A 19,447-nucleotide genomic window follows, 5' to 3' on the forward strand; every position below is an offset into this window, starting at 1 on the left:
AGAAGGAGAAGCAAGCTCCCCACTGAGCAGGGAGCCGGATATGGGGCTCAATCCCAGGATTCTGGGATCATGACCCGAGCCAAAGGCAGATGCTTAACCAACTGAGCCACCCAGGCGCCCCTACAGACTCTTAACTATAGAGAACAAGCTGATGGTTCCCAGCGGGGAGGAGCGTATACTTATCTTGATGAGCACTGAGTGATGTATAGGATTGAATGATTGTATTGTACTCCTGAAACTTATAGCATTGTATGTTAGTGATACTCGAATTAAAATTAAATAACTAAAAAAATTAAAGACCCATGATCAATGTACTCTGGGCTGAGAACAAAAAGATACATTATTGGGCAGCCCGGGTGGCTCAGCGGTTTAGCGCCGCCTTCAGCCCAGGGCGTGATCCTGGAGACCCAGGATCGAGTCTCATGTAGGGCTCCCTGCATGGAGCCTGCTTCTCTCTCTTCCTCTCTCTGTGTGTCTCTCATGAATACATCTTAAAAAAAAAAAAAAAAGATACATTATCGATGCTGGTTGGTGAGCCTTTGCATTTAATACTTAAACAGATTTCATTTCCTTGGATCCCACACATGTGTCTGACTGTTGATCTTTATCAAAATGTTCTACTCCAGACAAACCAATGTCAGTTTCACCTCTGCCTTGTCTTCCTCTCCCGGCAGGTTGGTTGACAATTTCTGTGTCTGTGAAGGATACAGTGTGCCTCGCTGCCTGATGTATGAGATTTATGTGGAGACCTGTGGTCAGAATGCTCAGAATCAAGTCAACCCAGCCACATTTGGGAAGGTAGGTTATGAGGTTATGAAGATAAAAATATAGTACTCGTTGAGTAAAAAAAGTGTGTGAGTGAACTGATGAGGAAATATTAAAATCTATTTGGGTCTAATGGGTTCTTAGTGGGAATAATTGGCTTGGAAGCTGACCAGATGGTTAATATACTTCTTCATCTTGTTTGAAAAGCCATTCTGTCCTTCGTCCACACTTCTTGGTAAGGGGTCTGGAAAGGTAAGGAATGGACGGTGCCTAAGAAAGTACACCCACGGCAGCTCCAAATACTCCAAAACTTCAGCCAGGTTTGCTGGGCCGATATTCCTTGCAGAGGAATGCCAACACTTAGGGTGCCTAGGTGGTGCAGTTGCTTAAATGGTTTTGGCTCAGTTCGTGGTCTCAGGGTTGTGAGAACAAGCCATGTTGGGCTCCATGCTCGGTAGGGAATCTGCTTCAGATTCTCTCTTCCTGTCCCTCTGCCCCTCTCACTCATGCTCACTCTCTCTGACTCTCAAATAAATAAATCTTTTTTAAAAAAAGAAAAGAATTGCCAATGCTTTGCACCACACAAACTCTAAGCACCACTTGTGGTGTCAGACAGCTGGTGCTTCTTATAATTTGGTTGTACTTAGAGAATTTATTGGCTCTTAAATACCTCCTCTGGAGGTTAAGAGCTCTGTCAGGAACTTTGTGTAGAACATGTAATATACAGCACTTATTAGCACAAGAGTAGTCTATCTGAGACCCTCCACATATGACAAATATTTACTGAGCAGCTGCTATGTCCCAGGCACTGTTTTAGATGCTGGGAATATAATAATGAACAAGACAGAGAAAAATTCCTGCCTTTGCTAAATTTATTATAGTTGGAAGAGAAATATATATAAGATAAAATACATAGTATATTAGACAGTATAAATGCTAAGGGGAATAATAGAGCAGAAGGAGATAAGGTGTGTGTGTGTGTGTGTGTGTGTGTGTGTGTGTGTGTGTAAATGTAGTTTTAGGGAAGGCAAACAAGGAAGGCCTCCCTCAGAAGTAATATTTGAATCCAGACTTTGAAGAGATAAGGCAGTGAGTATGTGGATATGAATAAAAGAGCAGTGCAGGCAGAGTCAGTGCAAAGGCCCTGAGGGAAGAAGGAGCACAAGCAGCAAGGAGACTAACAGCTGGAGGGAGGAGAACAGGGAGAGAGGAGCAGGATGGTCCTCAGGACCCTGAGGTCAAATCAGGGAGGCAAGAGGAGCCAGCTGTGCCAAGAATGGACAGAGATGTATTAGGGAGAAGAAGTCAAATTCTGGGTATATTTGGGAAACAGCCAATAGGATTTGTTGATGGAAATAATTAATAGAATCATAAGACATAATCGTTATTAAATTAACAATAATAATAACTTCCAGTGATAGAGTTGTATTTATTTTCAGGGCACTTACCCATCTGGTTTTTCAGGAATAGGCACACACCAACTCAAAACAAGTTAGAAGGAGAATTTTTTAAAGGAAAAGAAATATCTCATTAAATCCTCTTGTAAGAAGTTCAGACTTCATAGAGTCTACTCCATTGCTGCCCAATAAAAATGTAATGGGAGCCACAGATGTAATTTAAAAAATCCTAGTATCCTCATTTTGGGATTGTTTTAAAAAGTGCAATTTTTTATTATTTTGAAATGTAATCCAAAATTTTCAAAATGTTATTTTAACGTGGAATCAATATTATAAAATCATTGAGTTTTTCATTCTTTTCTTTATGCTAAATCTCAAAAATCTGGTGTATGTTTTACATGTACAGCCCATCTCAGTTTGGACTAGCACATTTCAAGTGTGCAGTAGCCACATGTGGCTGGTGGTCCCCATCTCAGCCCACAACTAGATTCTAAGTCGCCAGGCATCTCTTTTCTTTCTCTCCAGTATATCCTTACACCACTGGGACTCTGCTTCTCTCCACGGGCCTGCTCCATGTCCCTTCTGAGAAGCCAACTTCCTTCACTGACTTCCTGATTTCCCATGATGGCTGCTTGGATGGTGCTTCCTATACCTGACCTTCTGCCCCAGTGCCCCATACCGTAACAGGCTTTGGGCAAGAGAGGCCTGCAGGAAGGACATGTGGGCAGGGAGGAAATGGTTGGCATTTTTAAAGCTTTGTCTTGTGTCATAGCCGTTGGCTGAAGCAGGCAGCATTAGAAGTCAAGGAAACAAGCTAGCAGTAAGGCTGAGGATCACACAGCTAGTTGCAATGCTTGGGTGGTGGTTGGGGAAAAATTTTTTTCCTCTACTCTTTCAGGTTCTTTTGGTTGGTCTAAGATTTAAATCGACAGGAGACAGATTAACAAGAGAAAATCAAATTTACACACACATAATTGTGTGCGTGGGCGTTATTATGGACCATTTGGCAGTCAGGCAATTGAGGCTTATATGCCATCTAGCACCAAGGAGAAGGGGGTGAGACTGTGGGACTTCAAAAGGGAAGAAATGCAATTCACAGAAAGATGAAAAAGAGTGAATGTTTGGTAAACTTTAGCTGGGCCATACAGAAACAACGAGAGGAATTTTAGCAAACAGATTTTGCTAAAATTCCTCCCTGTCTTCCTCACTTCATTCATATTATACCAGACTTTTCTGTAGAGATACCTCCCTTAGAAGATAACAGGTACTCTAAATTCTTTTAGGCAATTAGGGGAAAGGTCAAAGGTTCTTCTGGAGCCCTCTATATACCTAAAATAACCTGCTTACTATAGAGATACACTTTGGGGTGGCAAATTTTGCTTCCCTCACATTCAGTCTCCTGAATTGTGAGTCAGACTTCTTTCCACTTGTTATTCCATCAAAAATATCCTTGAGTTCAAAGAGACCTTAACCATCACCTGGTCCAGTTCCATCCCGGTGCAAGATCCCTTTGAAAGCACCTCTGGCTGGAACTTTTTATGAGAACAAAATGCCCTCTCTGGGCGGAGATAGGTGACGGGGCAGCAGGCTTCCGTGCTCTTCCTCTGAGCAAACACAGTCCTGTTGCAGGATTTTCCTTAACAAGTAGAGCACAGCTTGATGAAAACCTGCTTGACTCCTCATTGGTGACCTTGGTGCACCTCACAACCTGTACAACCATACCACTTTGGGCAGCCACCCAACTTGGGCTGAAATCATGTGGGTGACAAGGAGCTTGCTGACCAGGCCACAACGATGCCAATTCAGTATCTTCCATACCTCCCTTCCTTCTTTTGTTCCTTCTCCCTCTTTTCCATGGCGCTCAGATAGACAGAACTGAATTGATGCATGACACACTCTCATCATGGGCTTACCCATGGCTTAATTCTATCTGGGTACTTAGTTCTTTTTTTTTAATATCTTATTTATTTATTCATGAGAGACACACACAGAAAGAGAGAGAGAGAGGCAGAGAGACAGGCACAGGGAGAAGCAGGCTCCATGCAGGGAGCCCGACGTGGGACTCGATCCTGGGTTTCCTGGATCAGGCCCTGGGCTGAAGGCGGTGCTAAACCCCTGAGCCACCTGGGCTGCCCTACTTAGTTCTTTTTAACAATGTGGTAAATATCTGTGAACCCACAACCCCAAATGAACCACATCACCAGTTCCCCATGACCCATCTCCCTGCCTGCCCCACTGGTGGGAACCGTCAACCTTCTCATCATTACCTTGCTTTTTAAAAAAGAGTTTTAGTGCATTTTTGTGTATTTTTTAACCCTTTAACCACCTTTACCCCTTTTGCCCACTCCCCTGCCCCTTGCCTCTCTCAACCACCAACCTATCTCAACAACCTTGGTTTGTTGTTGTTTTTTGTCTTTTAGGTTCACATGTAAGTGAGATCATAGGGTACTTGGCTTTCTTTGTCTAACCTATTTCATACATGTATTTCTAAAAAGCATATTTTTAATTTTTGTGGCTTAACTTTTTAAAAGGGGGTATCATGTTATGTTATTCATCATCTTTTGGGACTTAGTCCACTTAACATTGTATTAAAATTCATCTAGATTCATTTCACTATTGTATAATATTTCATAATTTTCTCATCCACTGTCCTACAGATGAGCGTTTGGATTGTTTCCAGAATTTGCTGTTGTGAATATTCATGTGTACATTTCCTGCTGTGCACATGATGTTCTCTTGGGCAAGGAGTGAACCTTGCAAGCTAAGGAGGGGGTGTGACTGTGATGTCTCAGGATGGGGCCAAAATATTTTCCAAAGTGGCTGTTCCAGGTTACCCTCCCACAAGCAATTCTGTGGATTCCAATGTTGCTTCCAAAACATTGACTTGTTTGATCCATTCCTCAGACCAAAATCTTCATGCCTGAAACTTAGAGTCATTGGTAGAAGTCCTGTACTTTTGATAATAATAAAATACATAGAAGAATCTTCTAATATGGCAGCTGCTCAAATATTTGAAGCAATTTTTTACATCTCCCTGTCTTTGCTTCTCCACACTAAATACTCCTTGGCTCCCGAATTTTTACCTTCATACTCACTTGTTTCATTATGACTTCAATTTATTGATGTTCTTCTTAAAAGGTGTCTTAGGAGTACTCAGAGGACAGAGGCTCTTACTTTTATGGGGGGACTACTATTGGCTTTTATCCTTCCCTGTCACTCTGTTGGTTTCATCTTAAGCTTGTGGTCAACAAAAATAACACCTAAATATTTTTTCACATGAATTAAAATCAAGCTATCTCTCTCCCTCAAAAAAAAACTGCTTTGGAAACTGTGAAATACTCCACATAAATACAAAATATTATTCTCAGATTATTGTCATTTTAACTATTTGAACACAGGAGCAGCCATTCCCTTATTCCTATATCTCAGCTTCTTAATTTCAAACTGCAGTTCTGTTTGCCAGTATCTTCTTGAATCTTGTAAGTCATCCAGTCTTCTCAACCTGGTGAAAAGTGTATCTCTTATCCCTCATTCAATAAATGAAAGCAGTATGAGTACGTGTAAGACGTTGAGTACACTCTGTGCTCACAAGGTGTCCTTGAGTAAAATTTTCCAGCCAACCAGGAATTCCCTCAGCTAGCTTATCATTAAGCCCACATTTTGCCATTTCGTCACTTGGCAGCCTGGAGCATTTCCTCAAGGGACCCACTCCTGGGGACCCTGGCTGTACAGCATTTTCTTTATCTACCTGCCCAACAACTTGATCAGATGGAAGTGGCATGACTTGAGCATGACATGTTTAGGCTCTGCAAGACTTCTACTTGATTTTTTAAGAAGCCAAAGCCTATTTCTCAAAATCTTTTTTAGAGTTCCTTGTAAGTTGTGTTCCCTCTAGGGTAGTCTCACTGCAGAACATTCCAAAGGAAAAATAAAAAAGAGACTCCAGTGTGTGGCGATGGGCATTTATTTCGCATTTTTCATTTTAATACTTAGAATCATTCTTCAAAACAACTAACGTTCAATTCTCGTTGGGGGTTTGCCTGAAGAATGGGCCATTCTGTGGAGCCCATGTTGGGAAGGGACCCTTGCTGCTGAATTTGTGACTAATGGACAAGGGAGAGGAAGGGGAAAAGGATATGATCCCAAAGCATGTTTACAAGAGAAACAACAAAATACCCAATTCTCATTTCCTCCCCCTTCCCCTGGGAATGGAGTTGATTCCAGATTCCACATCAAGTTCCTGTGCAGATGTTGGAATGTTTCTTGCTCTTTTTGGCAGCCCTGGGCATGTGATGGGTAGTGCTCATTCTTGGTGCAAGTGATATCTCACATGGATTAGGGAATTTCCATAACACTGACTTCCTTTTTAAAAATAACATTTACTGATTGTTTTTCTGATTATTAAAGTATTACAGTCCCTTTATAGAAAGTATAGGATTTAGAGAAAACTATAAAAAGAGGGAAATAAATACTGTCTATAACCTCATTGTCCAGATATGCAGCCACACATGTGTTTATTTGCATATTTGCACAAACATGCACACACATATGACCAGCAAGAGCTGAGGGACTAATCACACAGTGGTTTTGTCTTCATGTCCCACGGTGTTTTGAACCTGCTCGTTGGCTGGTTCTTCCTCCACTCCTGAATGAGCACACAAATGGGCAGTGTGACCTCTCTAGAAATCCTCGGGTGATACAAAGCCCTGTTGTCACCCTTATCTTAATTTACCACATGGTATCAGTCTGATACTTAGAATATCCAGTTCCATATAATATCAAAACTGAACTAGGTTTAAAGTGAAATCTTTTCCTTATCTCCTCCAGGGTCGTTTCTTGCCTGCAGAGAACTTGGCACGAGGGCTTCTGTTTTCCTCCCTATATTCCTCTTCTCCAAAACTTACTGGGGGTTGGTTTGACCGCTCTGGGAGCAGAGGAGGTAAAAATGGCTGGAAAGTTCCTACTACTGAGCTTTACATTTTGGAGACCAGACAGACTCTTGTTTCCTGGTCCCTGTGGTGGCTTCTTCCAAGCAGCCCTTGGGAATGTTCTAGTATGCATTCCTTGTCTTGGTGAATGACTCTTTCTACAGCCTGACTGTCCATTCTGTGGGCCTTTTGCTGGACGAAGTCTGGCCTCTTACACATGTCAGCTCTTTCTCACACATAGACAACTTCTGGCCATAGGAACTACCCAGCCATTCTCGAACTAAACAGACTGTGGATGTGCTGACTGACACTCACCTCTGCCTGTCCACCAAGGCCACTGGCCAGCCTGTCTGTAGTCTATCAGGAGTCCTATGCCATAGCCAGACACGCATTCCAGGGACCTCCCCAAGAGTTCTTGGAGTGATCTGTGAATCTTCTTCTGCTAGGCTCGAGATGATTGAGCCACACTCTGTCCCACACACCCTCTACAGGTAAGAAGGTCCTCTTACCACAAGAAATCCTCTTAGACCTCCTCTTCTCTCTATCTCATCGTGAGCAAATTGAGACGAGGACTTTTTAGGGTTTTAATACCCAATTTTAGATAAATGTCTAAGGGTATAAGTTCCCTGAGATGTGTGTGTCTCACAATTCACTTTGATGTCTGCTGTCTTCGTGCCTCATCCTGTTGTATAGATACTACGTGGAGGGATGGATTGATTGATGTGTGGATAGGCAGACAGAAAGGTGAATGGACAGGTGGATAGACAGCATACAGTATGGCATTTTTTATCATTTTTCCATCATAATAAGTATACTCTTTATTCCTACCTCCTGTATCCCCCATCCCTTCACCCACCTCCTCTGGTAGCCATCAGTTTGTTCTCTATAATTAAGAGTCTTTTCTTGTTCGGTCAGTCTGTCTTGTCTGTCTGTCTCACTCACTCATTTTCCTTTGCTTGTTATGTTTCTTAAATTCCACATATGAATGAAGTCATACGGTATATGTCTTTCTCTGACTTATTTTGCTTAACATTATACTCTCTAGTTCCATCCAAGTCATTGCAAATGGCAAGGTTTCATTCTTTTTTGTGGCTGAATAATATTCCCTTAAATATATATCACTTTTTTTTTTTACCCATTCATCAATTGATAGGCACAGGCTCCTTCGATACTTTGGTTATTGTAAATAATGGTGCTATAAACATAAGAGTACATGTATCCATTTGAAGTGAGGTTGTTTTTTGTTTTTTGTTTTTTTTAACTTTCTGAGGGACCTCCATACTGTTTTCCACAGTGGCTGCACCAGCTGGCATTCCGACCAACAGTGCATGAGCGTTCCTTTTTCTCCACATCCTCGTCAACACTTGTTGTTTCTTGTGTTGTTGATTTTGTAATATGGTATGGATTTTAACAGCACTAAGCCTGGAATCCAACTAATTAGGCTATAACCTTGGGCAAATTATTTCATCTTTTTGTGCCTCAACATCATCAACTGCAAAGTGAAACGATTCATAATGTTAATAACAGTACCTGCCTTAAGAGATACTTTTAAGAAATTAATGAGATAATGCATATAAAAAGAAATAAGTGATCTTGGCACATAGGAAGCACTCAAGAAATAATTAACATATAATTACATGCCCATTTATCACTTAGAATATCATAAACATTTTCACATTAAAATGTTCTAAAATAAATGGTGTAAAATACTTTTTGGATGTTCCAGAATTCATTTAACCATTTCCCTTATTAGAAATTTAGTTGTTATAGAAAGAGATGGAGTACTTCCAAACTCATTCTATGAGGCCAGCATCACCTTAATTCCAAAACCAGACAAAGACCCCACCAAAAAGGAGAATTACAGACCAATATCCCTGATGAACATGGATGCAAAAATTCTCAACAAGATACTAGCCAATAGGATCCAACAACACATTAAGAAAATTATTCACCATGACCAAGTAGGATTTATCCCCGGGATGCAAGGCTGGTTCAACACTCGTAAAACAATCAATGTGATTCATCATATCAGCAAGAGAAAAACCAAGAACTATATGATCCTCTCATTAGATGCAGAGAAAGCATTTGACAAAATACAGCATCCATTCCTGATCAAAACTCTTCAGAGTGTAGGGATAGAGGGAACTTTCCTCGATATCTTAAAAGCCATCTACGAAAAGCCCACAGCAAATATCATTCTCAATGGGGAAGCACTGGGAGCCTTTCCCCTAAGATCAGGAACCAGACAGGGATGTCCACTCTCACCACTGCTATTCAACATAGTATTGGAAGTCCTAGCCTCAGCAATCAGACAACAAAAAGACATTAAAGGCATTCAAATTGGCAAAGAAGAAGTCAAACTCTCCCTCTTCGCCGATGACATGATACTCTACATAGAAAACCCAAAAGCCTCCACCCCAAGATTGCTAGAACTCATACAGCAATTTGGTAGCGTGGCAGGATACAAAATCAATGCCCAGAAATCAATGGCATTCCTATACACTAACAATGAGACTGAAGAAAGAGAAATTAAGGAGTCAATCCCATTTACAATTGCACCCAAAAGCATAAGATACCTAGGAATAAACCTAACCAAAGAGGTAAAGGATCTATACCCTAAAAACTATAGAACACTTCTGAAAGAAATTGAGGAAGACACAAAGAGATGGAAAAATATTCCATGCTCATGGATTGGCAGAATTAATATTGTGAAAATGTCAATGCTACCCAGGGCAATTTACACGTTCAATGCAATCCCTATCAAAATACCATGGACTTTTTTCAGAGACTTAGAACAAATTATTTTAAGATTTGTGTGGAATCAGAAAAGACCCCGAATAGCCAGGGGAATTTTAAAAAAGAAAACCATAGCTGGGGGCATCACAATGCCAGATTTCAGGTTGTACTACAAAGCTGTGATCATCAAGACAGTGTGGTACTGGCACAAAAACAGACACATAGACCAATGGAACAGAATAGAGAATCCAGAAATGGACCCTGAACTTTATGGTCAACTAATATTCGACAAAGGAGGAAAGACGATCCACTGGAAGAAAGACAGTCTCTTCAATAAATGGTGCTGGGAAAATTGGTCATCCACATGCAGAAGAATGAAACTAGACCACTCTCTTGCACCATACACAAAGATAAACTCAAAATGGATGAAAGATTTAAATGTGAGACAAGACTCCATCAAAATCCTAGAGGAGAACACAGGCAACACCCTTTTTGAACTTGGCCACAGTAACTTCTTGCAAGATACATCCACGAAAACAAAAGAAACAAAAGCAAAAATGAACTATTGGGACTTCATCAAGATAAGAAGCTTTTGCACAGCAAAGGATACAGTCAACAAAACTCAAAGACAACCTACAGAATGGGAGAAGATATTTGCAGATAACATATCAGATAAAGGGCTAGTTTCCAAGATCTATAAAGAACTTATTAAACTCAACACCAAAGAAACAAACAATCCAATCATGAAATGGGCAAGAGACATGAAGAGAAATCTCACAGAGGAAGACATAGACATGGCCAACATGCACATGAGAAAATGCTCTGCATCACTTGCCATCAGGGAAATACAAATCAAAACCACAATGAGATACCACCTCACACCAGTGAGAATGGGGAAAATTAATAAGGCAGGAAACAACAAATGTTGGAGAGGATGCGGAGAAAAGGGAACCCTCTTACACTGTTGGTGGGAATGTGAACTGGTGCAGCCACTCTGGAAAACTGTGTGGAGGTTCCTCAAAGAATTAAAAATAGACCTGCCCTACGACCCAGCAATTGCACTGTTGGGGATTTACCCCGAAGATTCAGATGCAATGAAACGCCGGGGCACCTGCACCCCGATGTTTCTAGCAGCCATGTCCACAATAGCCAAACTGTGGAAGGAGCCTCGGTGCCCATCGAAAGATGAATGGATAAAGAAGATGTGGTTTATGTATACAATGGAATATTACTCAGCCATTAGAAACAACAAATACCCACCATTTGCTTCAACGTGGATGGAACTGGAGGGTATTATGCTGAGTGAAGTAAGTCAATCGGAGAAGGACAAACAGTGTATGTTCTCACTCATTTGGGGAATATGAATAATAGTGAAGGGGAATATAAGGGAAGGGAGAAGAAATGTGTGGGAGATATCAGAAAGGGACACAGAACATAAAGACTTCTAACTCTGGGAAATGAACTAGGGGTGGTGGAAGGGGAGGAGGGCGGGGGGTGGGGGTGAATGGGTGACGGGCACGGAGGGGGACACTTGACGGGATGAGCACTGGGTGTTATTCTGTATGTTGGTAAATTGAACACCAATAAAAATTAATTTATAAAAAAAAAAATAGAAATTTAGTTGTTTATAATTTTTCTCTTTTACTGTAAGTCCCCACCTGTATGTGATAGCTTCCCTAGGAGAGATTCTAGACAATTATAACCAATTCACAGCCCTTATGGTAGTTCCTGATATATTTGGTAAGCCAAGTCTCTAAAATTTTAACCAAGAAAATGTATAGCTGGGAAACCTGGGTGGCTCAGTGGTTGAGCATCTGCCTTCGGCTCAGGGCGTGATCCCGGGATCAAGTTCTGCATCGGGCTCCCTTCAAGGAACCTGCTTCTCCCTCTGCCTGTGTCTCTGCCTCTCCTTCTGTGTCTCTCATGAACAAAGAAATGCAATCTTTAAAAAAAAGGAACTATATTTAGCTGTTTCATCTTGCACTTATTGGATGATTAGGAAAGGTAAGCACTTTTGCATGTGCTTTGGTCGTATGGATCTTGTGTGTATATTATGTAATATGGATACATATTATCAGCAGACCACTTTTTATTGAGGTATTGTTGTTTACCCATTAATTTATGTGAGCTGTCCATATATTAGACATATATATTTCCTATTACATTTTTTGGAAATAATCATCTCAGTTGGTTTTTAAATTTAACTGCGGCATACCTGATCATAAAATGAAAACACAGGATAGTCTGGGGTTGGAATTACTCAATAAAATAAAATGTGCAGATTATTATGCTGCCAGACAACTAGGCAATTTATTTCTGATTCTCTCTCCAAAACACCAGATTATTTCCCAGGGCCTTGAATCTGAGCCTGCTGCATAGTTCATAATAATTCTTCTAGGTACCCACTATTTTACAAGTAGATATAGAGGGACGGTTGTAAGTGATTTTCTTAGGAGGTGATGGAATTTTCAGAATCTCTTGTTGAAAGTAAGAATTTCTGGCTTCTAATCCTGCATTTTTAGACTTGTTGGCTTTTTCTTTTATCGTCATTTATTCTTCATCTGTACATTTTGGACCCTTTTCCCTGAAGGAACTTCTCAATTTGCCCTCACAACCTTGATGTTTAATTGTGCAAGACTTGCCTTTCCTGTTCCTTCATTTTTCTTCCTCCATACCCAGGCTTGGGTGGCTTCCCATAGGAAAAGGTAGGTCCTGGAACCAGACAAGAGAAACATTACACAATACTGTCAAACCTTGCTGCTTAGAAGTTAAGAAAAAAAAGAAAGAAGGGACACCTGGGTGGCTCAGTCAGTTAAGCAACTGCCTTCAGCTCAGGTCATGATCTCAGGGTCCTGGGACAGAACCCCACATTGGGCTCCCTGCTCAGTAAGGTGTCTGCTTCTCCCCCTCCATCTGCCCCTCCCCCTGCTCTCTCTCATGGTCTCTCAAATACATAAATAAAATCTTTAAAAAAAAAAAAAAAGAAAAAAGAGGGATGTAAGAAGAAACCAAGCAGAAGCAGAAGCTGAATGATTATGGAGGGGATTGTAGAAAAATAGCAGAAATCATTACTTAACTGCTTTAAACACCATGCCTTTCATGCTCTGTATTTTTCTAATTCCACCATGCTCCAGGATTTCCACTTTTTTTTTTAAGATTTTATTTATTTATTCATGAGAGACACTGAGAGAGGCAGAGACACAAGCAGAGGGAGAAGCAGGCTCCCCATGAGGAGCCCTATGTGGAATTCGATCCCGGGAACCCGGGACCACACCCTGGGCCAAAGGCAGATGCTCAACCACTGAGCCACCCAGGCGTCCCAGGATTTCTACTTTCAACAGACATGCACTTGGATACCATGCATGTCATGGACCTCTTCTAATTAGGAAACTGGAACAGACTTCTATTTTTTTTAAGTGTAATTAGTCATAAATATAATATCGGTGCTAACAAAACACATCAAAAACATAACTGGGGGATGAGAAGTTGAGTCAGAAGTAGCTATGTTATTCAATATTTTAATACCATTTGCTACTAAAACCTTTAAAATGAAAAAATTGGGTAAACGAATAATAAAAAATGAAAATGACTATCACATTGGAAAAAGAGGAAAATAGTAAAATTATGGCAACTCACGTAGACTATTATGCAGCTATTAATAATCTCTTGTTTTTAGAGAATTCTTAATAACAAGGGGAAACATTTATGTTACAGTGTAGAGGGGACAAAGTCAAAAGCAAAACTGCACACATGCTAATTGTGTGACACTAGTTGTTTCCTATGTTATACCCACAGAATACATACACATATTGAGGCTTGCAAAAAAGACTAGAAAGAGGTGCCTGGGTGGCTCAATCAGTTAAGCAACCAACTCTTGGTTTCAGCTCATGCCTCAGGGTCTTGAGATAGAGCCCTGGATCTGGCTCTGAGCTCAGCAGAGAGTCAGCTTAAGACTCTCTCTCCCTCTGCCCTTTCCCCACACAAGTGTGCTCGCTCTCTCTCTCTCTCTCTCTCTCTCTCATAAATCTTTAAAAAAACAAACAAAAAAGACTGAAAGGAACCACACTGAGGTTTAAATGATGGTTCCCCTGAATGGTATGGTTTTTTTTTTCTCCTATACTTGTCTGATTTTTTCAAATTTCATTTACATATATTTTCTTTATAATAAAAAAAAGGAAAAAATTGAAACATTATAAATGAAACAGTAAGTTTTATTTCTAAATTTTCTAAGTGCAGCTTTAAATCTGGTTTATTCTTTTAGCTTGTGCATTTGGTTTTTCCTGATCTCGGCACCCGGAGACTAGGCACAAGAGGAAGTGCCAGGTAGGCTTATCATTTTTGCTTTATTTGAAGTGTTAAAAACAAACATTTTGAAAAATCTCAAAATGGATGACAAAAAAATGCAAAACTAAACAAACTAGAAAAATCAATGCTTTACCAAAGAGTTCCCATGATTCAAATGATATCCTAGTGCCTGGAATAATTTGGGTGATACTAGAAGCAAATAGTTTTTACTTTCTTGGTGACTTTGTTAAAATACCAAAATCACAATGTTTTCTTATTTCAACACTTTAAATGTCTGTTGAAATATCGAAATAATTACACACACACTGTTTTAATTACTCTTTGAACTAAAATTTTTAAGTATTCATCTAATTAGCATATTTGAATTTTCAGGAGACCAGGTACCCAGGCTCTTTGTATTTTTAATGCAAAAGGAAATTCCAGTGTTATCAGGTGCATCGGGTTATAATTGTCACTCAATTCCTATTGTTGTTTCTTTTAAATCCAGAAAAATCAGGAGAAATCAGTGAGATCAGAAAATCAGTGCGAAGGGATAGAAGCCAAATTAGGAAAGGGGCCTGCTACCCACAGGGGAATGAAGACAAGCCCAAGCATTTGCCAAACTAAACATTGGGTAATAGTTCACTTGAAAAAATTTTGCTCTGCTGCTGTGAGCCTAGACAAGCAGCTGCATTTTCCCAGCTCAGCAAAGTGCCTGGGCTGCAGAGCAGGAACTAACTTCCTTCTTGGGTTTATGAGAACCTGACTCTGGTTCTTAGTAGAGGGAACATTGGTGTCGCTCTCTTTCACTTTAAAAAGGTTCATGGAGGTGCAGCAGAAGGCTTTCCCTGCCACATCTTTCTAAGACTGGGGTGTCCTAAGTTGGGAAAGCAGAGTAGAACGTTTGTGAGCCTGTTTCAAAGCTAGTGTGTATGAAATAGTATGAAACTGTCTACCTAATGGAGCTAATAAAAGGGAGTCATAGCTAAAACTGAGATGAAACTCAGGTCTTCATGAGCTAGCCTATTCGGTGGCTTTTGTAAAGCATGTCAGTGGTTTGACATAATCTTTAAGACATCTTAAAGATTAATCTTTATCTTAATCTTTATTTTTCAGGTATCATTATGATGGAATCTGTATCAAGAAAAGTTCTTTCTTCTATGCCCAGTATTGTTACCTTCTGGGTGAAAAAAGGTATCACAGGTTAGTATCTGTCTGTCATTTAGGTATTTTGGTCATAGGTTACAGCCTGATTAATATGAGAAGCATTCATATTTTAGTTGAACCTAACTGGCTTTTTTGGCTGTTCTGCTATTAATCCTTCTAAAGGATGGAAACACACACATCATCATGTCGACATGGCTTTGACATGGGCAATAAATCAGTCTCTGGCAACATCATTAGCCAGAGAAAGGCATTTCCAGTTCATTTTCTTGGATACTTTTCATTATAATTATCATTCCAATTGCCAAAGCCGTTTTTTATTCGTTCTTCTCAAATTCTCTGTAAAATATGACAGCATTGGCCACTTCTTTCTTGAAACTTCATTTGGCTCTGAAGACTGCTTCTTCCAATTTTTTCCCCAGAGTGACCCCTTCTTGGTCTCCTTATCGCTCTCTTCTCTTATGTGCAGACATTCTCCTGAGACCCAACCAGTGGAGCTTTTCCTATCCTATGGTCCCAAGATATCTCATCCTTCTTTATCCTTCACCTAACACCATGCCCCCATGGATGACTCCTTCTCCTAAGTCATTTTTGATGGGCCTTTCTCTCTCACCTCCCAGCCATTCCTCTCAGTCTACTGGATATTTTCATTTATATGACCCATTGGTGCCTCATACTTAGTACGCAGAAATCTAAATTTTTAATCTCCTTCCAAAACATCTCTGCCTCTTGACTTCCTCTTGACTTATTTTAATCTAGGCTACCAATAGATAGAATCTGCACAAAGTGTCACCCCAAAGTCATCCCTGACTAGAATGGGAAGAGAGGTTCAGCCTAAGAGATAGTTCTAAGACTGCTGTGGTCATTTGGATGAGTGCCTGAATCAAAAATGTGGCAGATCAGAAAGCCCTCTCCAAGGCAGGGTCTTCGGTTGGTTGACTCAGCCCAGCCTGTCCCTCTGAAACCTCAAACTTAACCTCAAATAAAGTCATTATGTTCCTCCTCCAACCAGCTCTTCCTCTTAAATGTCTTATTCATCGATTAGTCACAAAGATGGAAAAATTTCATCAACAAAAATCGAGAAGTTAGGGAAGGCAATAGATAGGAGATTTATTTCAGTGAGGGTTAGAACTCTCCTTGTGCAAATTCTCTCACTTACTGACCCATACACTTTTGAAAGGCTAGAGCTGGCATCTCGCTTTGCCCCAGAGCACCCAGCCAACAGTTTAGAGAGCCCCACAGCATGATAAGACTGGCACTCAGCAGCGTGAGATGCCAAGAGTGTCCTAAGGTCTCTGGGTTGATGTCACAGAGAGAGGATCTGGAACTGGTCTTTGTGGGAAAAAATGTAGGTTTTATCCTCAACAAGGAAGAGGAGGGCTATCAGGAGACAGAGAGATAAGAACAGGGGTGACATTGGATGATCCATGAGATAAGCCCAACACCAGGCGCTTTTCATGCTCAACACATATTTAATAATATTTGATAATTGATAAACTCTACAGTCTTGGCCATTTAAGAGATTTTTTAAAGCACTAAGATTTAACTGCCTTACTGGTTCCAGATTTTAGAAAATACTTAATATGTATTTTAGAATGCAGAAATATAATAAGTGATACACTGTTATTAATAATCTATGAAATACACAGATGAAAATGTCTTCTATTGTACATTTTATAGAAGGATCTGTATGACAAATTCCTCTTAAAAATTAGGTCTCAAAACAAAAATTTCATTTCTCCAGTGAAAACTGTATAACTCATCCATTCATTTTTTTGTTTATTCAACAAATATTTGAGTTCCCACAATAAGTCAGACCCTGTTCTAGTCACTGATAATAAAGCAGTAAACAAGACAAACAAGGTCTCCCCTCTTGTCAGTTTTAGTGGTGAAGATGTAAGACAATAAAAAAGGAACAATTGCAAGATTACTCTGAAGACCATAAAATTAAGTCATGGGAAGACTTCCTTGAAAAGATGCCTTTTGAGCAGAAATGTGAAAAAAAAGAGCCAGCCAAGTGAAGATCTGGGGGACAAGTATTCCAGGCAGAGGAAAGAGCAAGCACAAAGGGCCTGAGGCAGGGATGACTCCAGAGAACAGCAAGAAAGTCTGAGGGTGGAGGTTGGTGAATGAGCAGAAGAGTGGGAGGAGTTCTTGTATCTGAACATACAAGCAGGACCTAAAAGTCTTGGCAAGGAGGTTGGATATTGTTGTGGGTGTGATAAAGAGCCACTTGAGAGTCTCAGGCTGGGTAGTGAAGCAATCTGATTTCTTTTTATTTGAATTTTTAAAAATTTGAGTATACTTGACACACCTGTTACATTAGTTTCTGGTGTACAACATAGTGATTCAACAACTATATACATTATGCTGTGCTCACCCCATTACTGGAATTTGGGGGTACCTCCCAATCTCCTTTACCCATGGTGACCATCCTTCCCCCTTCCTTGTCTCTGGCACCCCCCAGTTTGTTCTCTATTTGTAGGTCTGATGCTGCTTTTTGTTTATTCATTTTTGTTTTTTACATTCTACTGTTAAGTGAAGTCATATGGTATTTTTTTCTCTATCTGACTTATTTCACTTAGTATAATAACCCTCTAGGTCCATCCATGTTGTCACAAGTGACATGATCTCATCCGTTTTTATAGTTAATATTATCCATTGTGCATATATACACCACATCTTCTTTATCCATTCCTCTATGGATGGACTCTTGGGTTGCTTCCATACCTTGACTATTGTAAATAATGCTGCATAAATGAACAGAGGAGCACATGCATCATTTCAAATTAGCGTCTTTCTTTTCTTTGGGTAAAGACCCAGCAGTAGAATTACTGGGTCATGTGGTGTTTCTGATTCGTATTTTAAAAGGAGATCCTTCTGCCTCTGCCTCTTTTAAATGGAGGCAGAGTGACCAGATGGAAGACTTTCTCAGCAGCCCTGGCGGAGCTAGCCCATTGATATTTCTCACTGAAATAAGTTTAATTCTCTCAAGAAGGCAGCATGAGGGGATCCCTGGTGGCTCAGTGGTTGGGCGCCTGCCTTCGGCCCAGGGCGTGATCCTGGAGTCCCGGGATCGAGTCCCACATCGAGCTCCCTACATGGAGCCTGCTTCTCCTTCTGCCTGTGTCTCTGCCTCTCTCTCTGTGTCTCTCATGCATAAATAAAATCTTTAGCATTTACTTTGCATGTGGCTGTCCAGTTTCCCTAACATCATTTATTGTTGTATATTCTTGGCTGCTTTGTTGTAATTAATTGACAATAAATGTATGGGCTTACTACTGGCCCTTCTATTCTGGTCTGTTGATCTATGTATTTTTCTATTCTATTTTGGGCTTTTTCTATTGATTTTCTATTGTATCCCAAGCATTTGGGTTATGCTGTTAGAAGATTTTCAATCCTATTAAATCTTCTACTTTACCAGTCACCCTGTTTAGGTGTAGCATATAGGTTCTGGCCTACTTTTGTGTGCTGTAGACTAAAGATGGTTTAATTTTCAGAGCCCTTGCATGCTGTTCTGGTCTGCTTCATTCTTCTGGCACCACAGGGACTGCTGGTCAATTCCTTACTGGTGCTACCTACAGGGGCTGAACCTGCTGCTCCCCTGGGCCATCTTCTGTGGGGAATGCAGAAAGCCAGAGTGGCTGGGTCTGGGTCCTTTTATGCTAATTGGTGTCAGGCAGGGAAGTACTAGGTTCTGCTGGCATTGCTCCTGTGGGTAGCATGCTTGCCCTTCTATACTCCATTGAATTCCCAAAGAACTCAGTACTGTCTCTGCAGGTGGATCAGCATCCTGGGTATTGAGACTGCCACTGTGGTCAAACTGGGTTGCCAGTCCATGCTCCAGAAGCAAAGGTTGCAGCCCCCTCTGGGTCTCTATTAGACTTCCCTTTCCTAGCACTTTGTTCAGAGAGTGTAGATTTTTCTTGGGATTTATGCCTATTCCTACTGACAGTTCTGGGTTACAGGTCTCTCCAGTACCCAATCCAACTATGAGTGGGACATAAAAAGAAAAGTGCCTTCAGGCACTTGCCACACTATCTCTTCTCTGGTCAGTCTACCTTCTACTTTCCAGCTTTCAGAGCACTTTCATCATGTCCCATTGAAAAATTTCCAGGGTATCTATTTGTATTAGAGGGAATCAGCAAGGAAAAATGAATCCACAGTATCTTG

The 19,447-nt window shown here is 40.6% G+C and overlaps 1 protein-coding gene across 1 annotated transcript in view; it reads left to right on the forward strand.

Moving 5' to 3' along the window:
* Positions 1 to 683: 683 nt before the first annotated feature.
* The window catches only part of RFX8 (regulatory factor X8), a 56,480-nt gene continuing 37,716 nt past the window's right edge, over positions 684 to 19,447 (forward strand). Inside the window, exons 1-3 of the mRNA XM_055328630.1 lie at positions 684 to 798; positions 14,088 to 14,149; positions 15,227 to 15,313. Coding sequence (XP_055184605.1) covers positions 727 to 798; positions 14,088 to 14,149; positions 15,227 to 15,313 — 221 coding nt within the window. The 5' untranslated portion in view covers positions 684 to 726. The remainder of the gene's footprint in view (positions 799 to 14,087; positions 14,150 to 15,226; positions 15,314 to 19,447) is intronic.

This window comes from Nyctereutes procyonoides, unplaced genomic scaffold (genome assembly GCF_905146905.1).
Source record: "Nyctereutes procyonoides isolate TBG_1078 unplaced genomic scaffold, NYPRO_anot_genome, whole genome shotgun sequence".
Lineage (NCBI taxonomy): Eukaryota > Metazoa > Chordata > Mammalia > Carnivora > Canidae > Nyctereutes > Nyctereutes procyonoides.